Genomic DNA, 12961 nt, shown 5'->3' with positions numbered 1-12961 from the left:
ATGGAATGCAAGGACAATCATGTACATGATTTTTACATACTACCAAGAAACATAGAAGAAATCAAGAGTGGTTAGACAAATAGAAGAACCAAAGCTTGGAAATTACAAAGGACAAGTTTGTGAGAACAAGACAAATTCATGATCACATATTCATCCTTAACAATTAGATTTGTCCCTATTCTAATTCAATAGAAAACTTAGATTTCATAAAATTAACGTCATCTACTATTCTTAATTTTGATACTTATCAAATCTAGATCTTCATTTACACCCATCAATTATAAAACTAAATACATTTATATTTTATTTACATCTTAACAAATTTTAATTACCAAACTTATCAACTTAATTTTCAATTATAAAATAATCAAAATTAATTATACTTGGATTAACATAGACTAAGTCCAAGGAAACATTGTATTTCTTCACAATATTCTTCTCTCTTAATGATAATATAAATTATTCTATGACAACTTTCAAAAGGGGAAGCTCCATGACATATCATAAAAGAGTATAATTGATGATTCACAATGATATTGGAGTTTAATAAAGATATACTCGAGAATAACTAAGTTATAATATCTTTACAAATTTCTATTAAAATTATCATATATATTCGAGAATAACTAAGTTATAATATCTTTACAAATTTCTATTAAATTATCATATCTTTTAATTTTTAATTTTTTTATTTATGATATTGAACATTACATTGTCATGTAAGAACCACACTCATATTTAATTGGGGACATTGTTAATTGAAGTTTAAGTAAGTGTCTAGGTCAAAATGAGGTGATTGTAAATTTAATATTTAAGTAAATTTTTATTTAATAACATGTAGTTTTATTGAGATTTAATTATTTTAAATCAATTTCATTGATTTATATTTTATGAATAATGGTCTATAAGAATTATTTTTTCATGGATATGAATGTTTCATTTCATATTTATTGTATCTAAAAAATGTTTGTGGATATCTTAAAAATTACATGATTCAAATATTTTAATTATTCAAGTCATAAGGGCAGCATTGGGATAACAGAGAAACATAAAAAAAAAAGCCGTTTAAGTGGTGAGAGCAATCCAAAAGGGCAATGGAGGGGAATCCTAGTCATCTGGTTTTCCCCATACATCAACAGGATTTGGAGTGATGTCAAGAAGCGACCACCCCTTGTTAATAACAACTTCACCTTCCTCTATCTTTATTATCTCAAGTGGGCGAAATAGCTAGAGCCGGTCTAGGAAAGCCTTTTGAAGAATCAGACCAACCACCATCACCATCAAAAGTTGGTCATCCACTACCACCACCAGAATCTGGGCTCGCCCCCTAGAATCTCACCCAAAGGCAAAACCTCCACATGACTGAGCAAAATCACTCCCACCACTAGTGACGACAGGGAGCTTGGGATCAAGGGATCTGAGAAAGCCAAACTAAAAGACTTTGGTCGCACTAAGATTTGAAAAAAGAATGTTTGAAGTGGGGCCGAAATATTTTCTTATCAATTTAACAAATCTTGATGTTAAACTATATTTCCACCACTAAATTTTAAAATAATTTATCTAAAAAAATTAAACTTTCACCACAACGATGAAAAAATAAAATAATAAATTTAAAAAAAAAAATTAAATTTAACTATTATTTTAAAAATTTATGAAACCATAAATTTGAGAACTAGAAATTTAGCCAGCTAGCAACCTATTACTTTAAATTTCCCCAATATTTTCCCCAATCCTGAAATATTTTAGGAAGCCCTTCCATAGAATCATCTGCTGACAATGCAATACGTTAGGCACAGCCGTTGACATTTAAACGAAGACCAGTCGCAAAGACTAAGACTAATTACTTAGTCTTAACGTGGAATAAATGTTTAATCAAAATGAAATCAATTGCCTGAGAAACAGTCATTTCTACCCACCTGGTTTCTCCTGGAGCAAAATAAAAGCATGGACTCGTGATTCCAAAAAGAAAAAGAAAATATGTTCCCGAATACCCATTTCTTTTTTCATCAGAATAATGGAAGAAGGTCCAAGAATAAGAATCAAGAACATTAGTGGGCAGCTCTGACATCAAGACCAATAATTACTGGGCGGTTCTGATAATCATTGGCAACAGCAACAGTTTTTTCAGCTCAATCCAATGAGCTCGGAAAGAAGACGTTTTTCTTTGTTCAAGCATTCAAGAAACACAGAATGGCCGAAGGAATTCATTTGCCCCATATCCAGGTTACCTATGGCAGATCCTGTCATAGTATGCTCCGGACAAAGCTACGAAAGAAGATGCATAGAGGCATGGATGAAACTGGGGCAACGCTATTGCCATGTCACAGGCATAGACCTCCACAATTCCACTGTCATTGCCAACGTGGCACTCAGAACTGCCATAATCCATTGGTGCCAAGCTGCCGGTTTTCCCAACCCTACTTCGCCTGATCCAGAGGCGGCAAATAATTTGGTCCTCAAGCTCATAAATCAGGCCAAATACCTCAATTCAGGAAACGGGTACTCTTCTGAACCTCAAAAAACTCGTGATTTTAATGAAGTTTCTCAATTTAGGGCACTTGGTCACAGCGATTTTCAGAGGCCCACGAGTAGATTAGATGCTGATATGCTGCAACAATCCATGAGAAATGTTTCTTTGGAAAAGTCATCCACACCCACTGAAATAGACAAGGCTGAAACATTACAAGGCATAAATAGTGATTATCTAGAGAATTCAACTGTGCCTACCGAAAGAAACAGGTCTAGAACATTTTCAGACGACCTTCGGAAGTTAGATCCAGTTCCTAATTTGGGGAGGCATTATCATTCTGCTACTCAGGTAGGAATGATGGGGATCAGGGGGGCGGATACAGAATCGTCTTCATCTTCCTCTGGATATATATCCCCGCCGCCGCCTTTGGCCACCAAGCCCTCTAGTTATTCATCTGAAGCCCAGAAAAAAGATGAGGTGGATGACCTCCAGTATTCATGTCCTCATGTTGTTTCGGACCTTGTGGCGACACTAAGCCAATCTCATGCCTTGGAGCAAGAGGGGGCAGTGACTGATCTAAGAAAACAGACTAGGACTAGTTCTGAGAGCAGGATTGCTCTTTGTCACCCCAAGTTGCTGTCTGCACTTTTGCCCCTATGTACCTCCAGATACCCGGAAGTTCAGATAAATGCTGTTGCTGCATTGGTCAATCTTTCATTAGAGAAGGAGAACAAGGTTGGTATAGTAAGGGCAGGGGCAATTCCGTATCTGATTGATGTTCTGAAAGCAGGTCATCCCGAAGCACAGGAGCATGCTGCTGGGTGCATTTTTAGCCTTGCCTTAAGTGATGAGAACAAGATTGCTATTGGTATTCTGGGTGCTATTCCTCCTTTGATTCACATTCTAAGAGCTGGTGAGGATAAAGCAAAGCAGGATGCTGCAATGGCTCTGTACCACTTGTCCTTTCCTCAAGGCAATAAAAGCAAGCTGGTGAAGGTGGGTGCAGTTCCAATATTAATGGGTCTTGCTCAAGATGAGACATCCAGGATCAGTAGTAAAGCTCTGATGATCCTTTGTAATATTGCAGCAATTGCAGAAGGACGTAAGGCATTAATGGATCTCAGTGGCATTGCTAAGCTAGTGGGCATTCTTGCCAAACATCAAAAGAATAAGACTAGAGCAGCTAGCCAGGAAATCCAAGAGCAAACAGTTGCAGTCTTATTGCTGCTTTCTCAGAACAATATACGTTTTGTTTCATTGGCAATTCAAGCAGGTGTTATGGAACCGCTTGTTTGGCTTTCTGAGAATGGTAATGCCAGAGCCAAAGAAAAAGCTTCTGTTCTACTAAGCATGATGAAAGAAGTTACCTCAAGCGAGGAGGAATATCCAGACTCTATATTGCCTCGGCATAGCACAAGAAGATTGGGACGGGCTGTTTGGTCGGGACCCAATTCCACAGAATTCTGATGTTTCTTTGGCTAGGTTACAAGTGTGTTCTGCAGGAAGTATTGCATTATGTATTCACATATGCAGTCAGTGTAACATCCATATCTCAGGCGAGTGTAAACATTGAACTTCTGATATTTAAAAGTTCAGTTACGAGTGTGTTGCACAGGAAGTTCGGTAACTTTTATATTAGGTATCTTTTTTTTCACATGTTCTGATGAAATGATTCAGCAGCTTTTTGCGGTTGATGTTTACCATTTCGTTATGTAGAATATTTAATGTTGTCTATCACAGATTGAGCTTCTTAGTGGGTGAACAGAAATTTCTTGTACATTAATAGGAAGATGGAATTTTCCTGATCATTCTCATGATCATTTAAAAATTGATGGGGTATTACCTTTGTATTACATATTGTATAAAATCTGATATCATGGTGAACTTTAGGAAAGTGTGGTGTGTATAGGCGGACACTGCCACATGGCTAAAATTTTGTCAGTAATGCTCTGAAAAGGCTAATGCTCCATTAATGACATATTATTTTTTTCTATTTTAAATCAATTAGGTTCTCTTATATGACCTGAAATGTGTAAATTATAAACATATATGATGAGGGGGAACCGTGAGAATTAATACCCCACAATTAGTTACAGGTACGGTAATTAGGAGGACAATGGAATGTGCGATCTGTAATCAATATCATGGTATTCTTCATATCCTCCTTTAATCATGATAGATATGGTAACTTTTCAGCATTCCTGTAAGCCTAATCAAGCACCAAGGGATAAGTAATTCCATTTATAATGATGATAATGAATTGCGGTGATTGGTGAACAGATCTCTGCTTATGGATCCCACTCATCATCCTATCTATTAATATCAGTGTCATCCCAGGATATCTACCACTATATGGAGAATGCCGCTTGGATTTTAGAGCATCCAGACAAAAAGTCTCCTCAGGTGCAGTGCAATGAGCACTGAATACTCGGTGCCGAGAAATGTATCACATCATATATTGAGTTATAGAAAGCCTTTTAAGCTCAGAACATCTTACTTGAGCAGTTGTTTAGTTGTATGTAGTGCAGTAGTTTAATCTTAGTAAGCTGTATAAACTGCAGCAGAGTGTCCTGGTTGTGTCCATTGCTACACGTTACCATTGGTACAGCAAGAAAATTGTACATTCATTCAAATTCCTGTGTATTCGTAGGTATTCTGGGAAGAAGTTTGAGTAATTACCAAGTATTTCCATACATTCTTTTGAATTGGGATTGTATAAGAGGTGAGCTCCAGAAAATTATTGTGCTATCTGGTATGACCACGTGCAAAATGCTAATAAAATTATCAAAGAAAGCGCTAATTCAAGTTGTTTTTACTTTTAACAATTTCTAGATGCTAAAGGAAATTATAAAGCTATTTGGCTTCATTGATGAATCACGTGTTAAAGAATCAAGTTAATGTAATAATGTCTGAGGGCTGTTATCTGGTGGTAAATCCTTGGGAGTGCACTTAAAGCTGGCTCTGTTTCAAGTCATTGTCTGGCTTTCCAAGACTCCTCTTCCTGAGTACCCACGACCAGAAAACAGGGATGATAGAAAGCGGATGTTTTGTTCATTGGATATTTTGGAGGTCTGTTTGTATGTATGTATACACAACCTTTGATGTGCTGTAAAGAATGAGAGCTTCCATATTGATATTCTTCATGCATATTCTTTCAGAACACTAGATTATTTTTAATTGAAATATCAAATAACGTCCAACTAGTTTTAATTGTCTGACTTGGCTCTGTATTCCTATATTGTTTCGGTGTCAGATGCAATGAAGAATCCTACTCTTGTTGAGTGATACAGAAAGGACCCTTGCATGGAGGCTGCGGCTGTTAGCTAAAGGTTCTTGGTTTATCTTTGGAAAGTAATCAGCAGAAGAATGGTATGGCCTGGCTTATTTAGAATGATAGTTCTAGAGATCCTGGTTCTATTTTAGTCTAGTTCCCCTATGCAAGTATACCAATGTAATCTGAGCCTTTACTTCAGTGACATCTTCATGAATCTAAAGTATTAAATTCTAATAGAATACCAGTTTAAAACAACAGGGAAATAGTATTTTAAAGCATATATTCTGTTTATTTTCAACTGACATAATTCACAGAACCATAAGGATGGGACTTTTTTTATCATATCACACGGTTGTCTTTTAGCATATGGCCATTCTATATAAGTTTAAGAAAATTGACAAACCATCTTCTTGTACATGGTAAATTGAAGTTGCATCTTGATTACTGTAATCATTCGATGCTTCACAAGTCCTTTTTTTTTGGCCTGACCCTCGATGTGTGTTAGGCATATGCACAGCAATGCCTATGGACTTGCATGTCGTGTGTATCCCAAGTCAAGATACCCTATGATGTAATGTAATGTCCCCTTTTTGAAATAGATTTATTACTAAATAATATAATAAATTAAAATATAAAAGAATAAAAATAAAATTTAATATAATTAAAATTTAGTTAAGTTTAATGAATGGTCAAAAGACACGAAATGAAAAGTTGCAACTCCCTCAAACATGGGATAGGGAGAGAAGAGAATTTCATTTGAGAGGGAAGAGATGAAGGAAGAAAGAAGGGAACAAAGGAATTAAGGAAGCATCAATGGAAGAAGAAAGGAATGGGAAGAAGATAAGGAAGTGACTCTTCCAAAGGGGCAGCAATGATGAAGGGTTGTGACCCTTTTGAAGGGTGGTGATTGTGAAAGGTTGTGACCATTATGAAGAGCTGTGACTCTCCCGCACATTGGAGGATATAAAGGGGAGAAGTTTTCATATGAGGAGGGGATGAAAAAGGGGAGATCAATTTGGGGAATAATATATTATTCTCAAGGACAACAATGAAAAATGGTGATTCAATTCTTATGAAAGGTGGTGACCCTTCCACCAATTAAGTATTAAGGAGAATTCATTCCAAGCATTGAAGAAAACTTATCAATCAATGGAAGAAGTCAATACAATTGACATCAATTCTCCTAAGAGAGCAAAGAATCTTAAGCAATCAAATACAGATCAAACCATTCAGCAATAACACCCATCCAAGAGAGCAGCGTTCAACTTTCAAAGAGGGAAACAGCATCAAATTGAATCTGTCCAAATTACTACAGCAGACTGAAAATTTCAAAATACATATCCTGCAATAATTCTACATGTATAGTGAGCAAGATTTAGCGTCCTCCCAAAAGGGGACATTACATGTAATGAAACTATTTAATTATAAATAGACCTGATGGTACAAGAAGGTATACAGATAGGCAGATACGATGATTAATAGAGGTGAAGTGGTGGGGTTAGTACAGTCTTAAACTGTTTTTCCTTTATGGGTCGAGTGTGCTGTATATATATACTGAATAAAACTATGAAAAGTCAAATATAATTCAATCGTGCTTCCTTTGGGTCAGCAATTTTTCATCATTGGGGATAGCACTATATCTTAATTGTGGTTCCTTTGAATAGAACCTTGATAGCTGGAGACGAAGAAGCCCCCATTGCTGATTGGAGAATAAACAGTGTGTTTTGGACACAATGCAAGTGCAAAGATGAAGTGTGCAAGATGATCGTGGATAGCAAGTCTACTGATAACTTGTTAAGTACAAAAATGGTGCAAGAATTACAGCTTGTTTGTATTCTGAAACTTAATCTTTATAAAGTTTCTTTTCTGAAAAAGAATCATAGTGTGCTTGTGAATGAATCATGTTTAGTTGACTGCAAAATTGGTTTGTATGAAGACAAGGTGTTTTGTGATGTAGTGCCAATGAATGCATGCCACTTGTCATTAAGTAGGCCTTGGCTGTATGATAGAAATGTGATTCACTGTTGTAGAGAAAACACCTCCCTCTGAGATGTAACATGAGGGTAAATTCCATATCTTGAAACCTTTTAAAGGAGAAGGAAGAACTGAAACATTTGCTTTGTCTCTATTTATAGTGGGTTGGAAAGAGTTTTCTATAGAAGTTAAGGGAGAAGGTTGTTATCTTTTATATCCTCTAGGAAAGGAGAAATCAGCTCAGCAAACAATCCCATTAGAGGTGCAAAAATTATTGCAAGTGATTTGCTAGCTAGCTTGCTTCCTTCTAGAATTATTACTTATCAAATTGATCTAATTCCAAGTGCCAAATTACCAAATCAGTCTGCTTATGGAATGACTCCTCTAGAAATGGGAAGGAAAATTACTGAATTATTAGAGAACGGATTTGTAAGAGAAAGCATGAGTCCATGTGTCACACCTGCTATACTATCCCTAAGAAAAGAGGAAAATGGAGATTATGAAGGGACTCTAGAGCCATTCAGTAATATTGGATTGCTTGTCAAGTGCGAAGGTCTTCTCTAAGATTAACATTAGTAGTGGATACTGGATACCATCAAATTCAAATACGTTAAGGAGATGAGTGGAAAACTGCCTTAAAAAACAAAGATGGATTATTTGAGTGTGTAATGATGCCCTTTGGATTGCCCAATGCCCCAACTACCTTCATGCAAACAATGAACTGGGTATTTAGATTGCACATTGAAAAATTTATCAATCTATTTTGATTTTTAGTAAAAATATTGAGGAGCATGTAGACATTTGAGAATGGTGCTTGACATACCCAAAGTAGAGAGGCTGTTTATCAACCCTGAAAGAGTGAATTTTGTAAGGATGAATTGGTATTTTGGGGTAGTGTTATTTCAGTAGATGGATTAAGCATGGATCCAGAAAAAGTTAAGGCTATTCTTGAGTGGCTTACTCCTCAAAGTATTAACAAGATGAAGAGCTTCCATGGGTTGGTGAATTTCTGTAAAATATTAATTAGGAATTTTAGTGGCATAAGTGCACCATTAATTGATTGCACCAAAGGAAAGGCTTTTACTTGGACAAGAGTAGCTAATGTGAGCTTTGAACAGCTCAGAAGGAAGGTTACTAAAGCGCCTATTCTTTTTTTTCTCGACTTTGAGAATCTATTTACAGTGGAGTGTGATGCTTTGGGATTAGCTATTGGAGGAGTGTTAAGCCAAGATGGAAAGCTTATGGCTTTTTTAGCAAGAAATTAACTGAAGCTAAAAAGAAATATACTAGCTATGATAAAAAAAGAATTTTATGATGTGGTACAAGCATTAAACTATTGGAGAAGTTATCTTCTACATAGAGATTTCATTTTGTTGATTGACAATCAAGCCTTGTAAAACATAAATTCATAGGGTAAACTACCTCACAAACATGCCAACTGGGCTTCATTCTTGTAGGCTTAGACCTTTGTTGTGAAGCATAGGAGTGGCAATACCAATGCGTTGGTTGATGCTTTAACTAGAAGACGCCATTTATTGGTTGTAATGAGCCATGGGTTGGTTGGCTTTGATGAAATGAAGGGCGAATATACAAACGATCCATATTTTGGCAGCATCCATGCAATTCTCAATAATCAAGACCATACGTGCATGTATCCATTTGAGTATCCCTTATTATTTGATTGCTTCTTACTTAATGTTTCCTGAATTTTGCATTCCCTTCAGATCGAGGAGAGAAAAGCTTGTGAGAAAGATGTACTCAAGTGGGTTGGGTGGGCACTTTGGAAAAGATAAGACTTTTGGGCACTTAGTGAGTGAGAAATTCTTTTGGCCTAACATGAGGAGATATGTGGACAAGTTTGTTTCTGCATGTAGGGTGTGCCAAATAGCAAAAGGAGGATAGCAAATTACATGTCTATATATGCCCCTTACTCGTGCCAAGGGAACCATGGACTCATATTTCAATGGATTTTGTCTTGGGGCTGCCTCAAACCCAAAGAGGTCATGTTCAGTGTTTGTGGTGGTGGATTGCTTTTCTCAAATGGCCCATTTTATACCTTGTAAGAAGACAAATGATGCTAGTCAAGTGGCACATTTGTTCTTTTAGAGTCTTTTGGAATAAGTTGAACAGCAGGTTGCTGTTAAGTTCAGCATACCACCCCCAAACTGATGGCCAAACTGATGCCCAAACTGAGGTGGTGAATAGGAGTCTAGGCAATCTGAGGTGTTTAGTTGTTGTTTAGAAAATGGGATTTGGTGCTATCCCAAGTTGAATTTTCCTATAATTCCAGCATACATAGGTCTATTGGTAAGTTCGCATTTCAAATTGTTTATGATACAAATCTTAAGGAATTGTAAACTTAGTTGATCTTCCAATAAACCAAGAAGCTACTGATTTCGTAGAAAATATTCGAGAAATACATCAAAATTATAGGCTCAAATTGAAGTGCATGAATGGATAGTATAAGAGGAGTGCTCATCTGCATAGGACAAGAAAAATCTTTCAAGAAAAAGACATGGTCATGGTACATCTATGCAAGGAAAGGTACCCCCAAGGTGCCTGTAACAAGTTGAAGCCCAAAAAGATCAGGCCATGCATAATTATGAACATAAATGAGAATGCCTACCAAATAGATTTGCTTGAAGACTTGGATATCAGTCCTACCGTAATGTTGCTGACCTATATTCATATTCAGCTGGAGAAAATGATGATCAGGTAGAAGGTGAGCAGATCGAGAAGAAAAGTGATTGTTGGACCAAGCACCTGCCAAAGAAGAGCAGAGAGCAAGTGGAATGAGTGCTGGATACTAAATTGATGCTACACAATCTGGTTCTTATAAGCTGTATTTTGTTAAACGGGAAGGGCTGCTGGATTCTTACAACTCATAGACCAGAACTAGGAAGCTCAGATTTTCTGAGAGTAGGGGAGGATGATGTGGAGCATCTTCCTTAACCCACTAATTCCCATGACCTATCAGTTGAGTTGGCTCAGTTTTTTAATGACTTTGTTTCTACTAATTTTAGTTTGCTGTTCGGAATTTTTGATGCTGTACCTTATATTTTTAGATTGAAGATTGAAATTAGGATTGAATAACTGTGCTGGTCTTTAGAGCTGGGACAGACAGTTAGTTAGGGAGTTAGATTTTTGGAGAGTTTAGAGGTAAGAGGATAGAGAATAGGAATAAGGAAATGCACATCCGGGGGCTGGGTATCATGCAGACTGTCAATCAGAATTCTATTGCTGTGTCTTTGTTATGGTTTCTGACTATGAAAATTATATATAAATAATTTAGTGTGTATTTTAGTATGGATCATTAATGGTTTATTATCATGACTGTTTAGTTCTCTGCCATTTGACAGAGTTTGCAAGCATTAGTTATTATAGAACAGGGTGTTTTCTTTTGGAAACTAATTTGCAGGTCCAAGGGATTGATATGCATCACTTTATCACCTGCGCTTTTGGCATTCTTAATACACAGGGACTACATAAGTAAGAAATTGAAGCACCACAAAATTTATAAAATGTGATTTTTCCTTACATCCAAACCAAAAGATATTCTGCATGGAACTAACAGTGGTCAAATAATAATCCATCATCAGGATGAAAAGAGTTAGAGAGCATGCAGAGAGGGAAAATGAACAAGGATGCGAACCAACAATATCTACAAATATGTGATGGCATTTGTAAAACAATTGCTTATTCATCTATCCAGTGTTTAAAAAGACTTATTAGCAGAAGTTGTGCCTTAACTTATTCATTGAAGGATTGTATTGGCTGTTTTGAGAAAAGGAGAAATACGCTATCATAGATGCTTAGTCTGGTCCTTTATTAAATTGCTAAGTGTTTCTAATTTTTACTTGATGCATGCAGATTTATGCAGATAATAGGGTGACACAAAGCTGTAGGAGGCAATATCGAATAACCAAACCAATTGTTACAATTATATAAACCAAAAGTGAGAGATCAGAAGATCATTTAATGAGCAAAGTGAGTGAAAGCAGAGACTGATTATAAAACTATTTCCGGTAATGATTTCAATTATTTCCTGCCTTAGAAAAACAGTGAAGATAAACATAGCCCATTATCATAAAACTCTAGGTAGTGTGGCATTCAGAGAGTGCGAACATTCCATTACTTATTTTACTATAACAAAATGAAGGTGACATTAGCAGGAGAAGAGTCTGAATGGAATAGAGAAGGTGCAAGATGAAGACTAAATTGCACGAGTAGAGCAAGAAGAGTAACCTAAGGATTGTCTTCTACCTCAGAAAGGACACCAAGGCTTACCTAGACTCTTAAGGCCTCAAGGATAGATTAACAGAAAGGGAAATATGAAAAAGCATATTAAAGGCAACAAGAAAGCCCTAGACCATGAAAGGCAAGTATATCCACAACTAATCAGGAGACTTCCTTTCAAAGCATACTTATCTTCAAAAAACCCAAGAGATGAACACACTTGATTGAACCATCAACCACCCTTAACTAAGTTGCCAGTATTGGTACTGTTGCAGATATGGAGCAGTGTGTTGTCATTGATGTCAACCCATATGAAGTAGTATGTAGTGTGTTATGATTGTTGCAGATATGGAATAGTGTATTGTCACTGAATTCAACCTATGATAATGAATGTTCTTGTTTGGATATCCAAAAGTGGAGATTGCTGTGATAAAGGAGGAGATTGTTGCAGTTGTGTGGACAGTGTGTTGTTCCTAATGAAGAGTTGAATTCAAGAGTTGTGATGTTGTGTTGTATCCTTGCTCCTGATGTTCATGGTTGGATGTCAAATGTGCTGATATATAGTTCATGGTTGGATGTCAAATGTGCTGATATGAAGTTTATGGTTGGATGTCAAATATATTCTGATTGATAGATTGGTCCAATGAAACAACTTAAGTATGTAGCGCCAGTTTTTGGTGTCTCTAGCTCAGGAGATTGTACCACATTTTTCTACATTTAAAGATATGATTTTGCGGTTTGGAAGTCAGAAAGAGGAGGTTGTGTTGTTTGCATGTTTCTCATTTCAGGTCACAAAAGTCAATACAGTGATTTCTAAGGCATGCAGAGTAAAGACAGTTTTGCTTCTTATCAGGATGGGTCAGAGAAATGCTCCGCACGTCTCTGCAATTCAATATTTTCTCTTGAGGTTTGGGGACTTGACCATAGTGTCTGTATATTACTTCTCAAGTTTCAAGTGTTCCGGTGTATTGCAAGTATGAACCTAGTTGTTATATCTCAAGACTGTG

At 36.5% G+C, this 12961-nt stretch overlaps 1 protein-coding gene across 1 annotated transcript; it reads left to right on the top strand.

Annotated features, from left to right (window-relative positions):
* Nucleotides 1-1878: 1878 nt before the first annotated feature.
* LOC131026688 (U-box domain-containing protein 41) lies at nucleotides 1879-4323 on the top strand. The gene has a single exon (XM_057956617.2). It carries the CDS (start codon nucleotides 2138-2140, stop codon nucleotides 3935-3937), a length of 1800 nt encoding a protein of 599 aa, XP_057812600.2. The 5' UTR covers nucleotides 1879-2137; the 3' UTR covers nucleotides 3938-4323.
* The last annotated feature ends 8638 nt before the right edge of the window (nucleotides 4324-12961 follow it).

This window comes from Cryptomeria japonica, chromosome 1, assembly GCF_030272615.1.
Source record: "Cryptomeria japonica chromosome 1, Sugi_1.0, whole genome shotgun sequence".
Lineage (NCBI taxonomy): Eukaryota > Viridiplantae > Streptophyta > Pinopsida > Cupressales > Cupressaceae > Cryptomeria > Cryptomeria japonica.
This window is presented reverse-complemented; position numbering and strand designations above follow the sequence as displayed.

Excerpts from the sequence above, each read along its gene's own strand:
- LOC131026688 (XM_057956617.2), top strand. The coding sequence starts at position 2,138 with ATGAGCTCGGAAAGAAGACGTTTTTCTTTGTTCAAGCATTCAAGAAAC.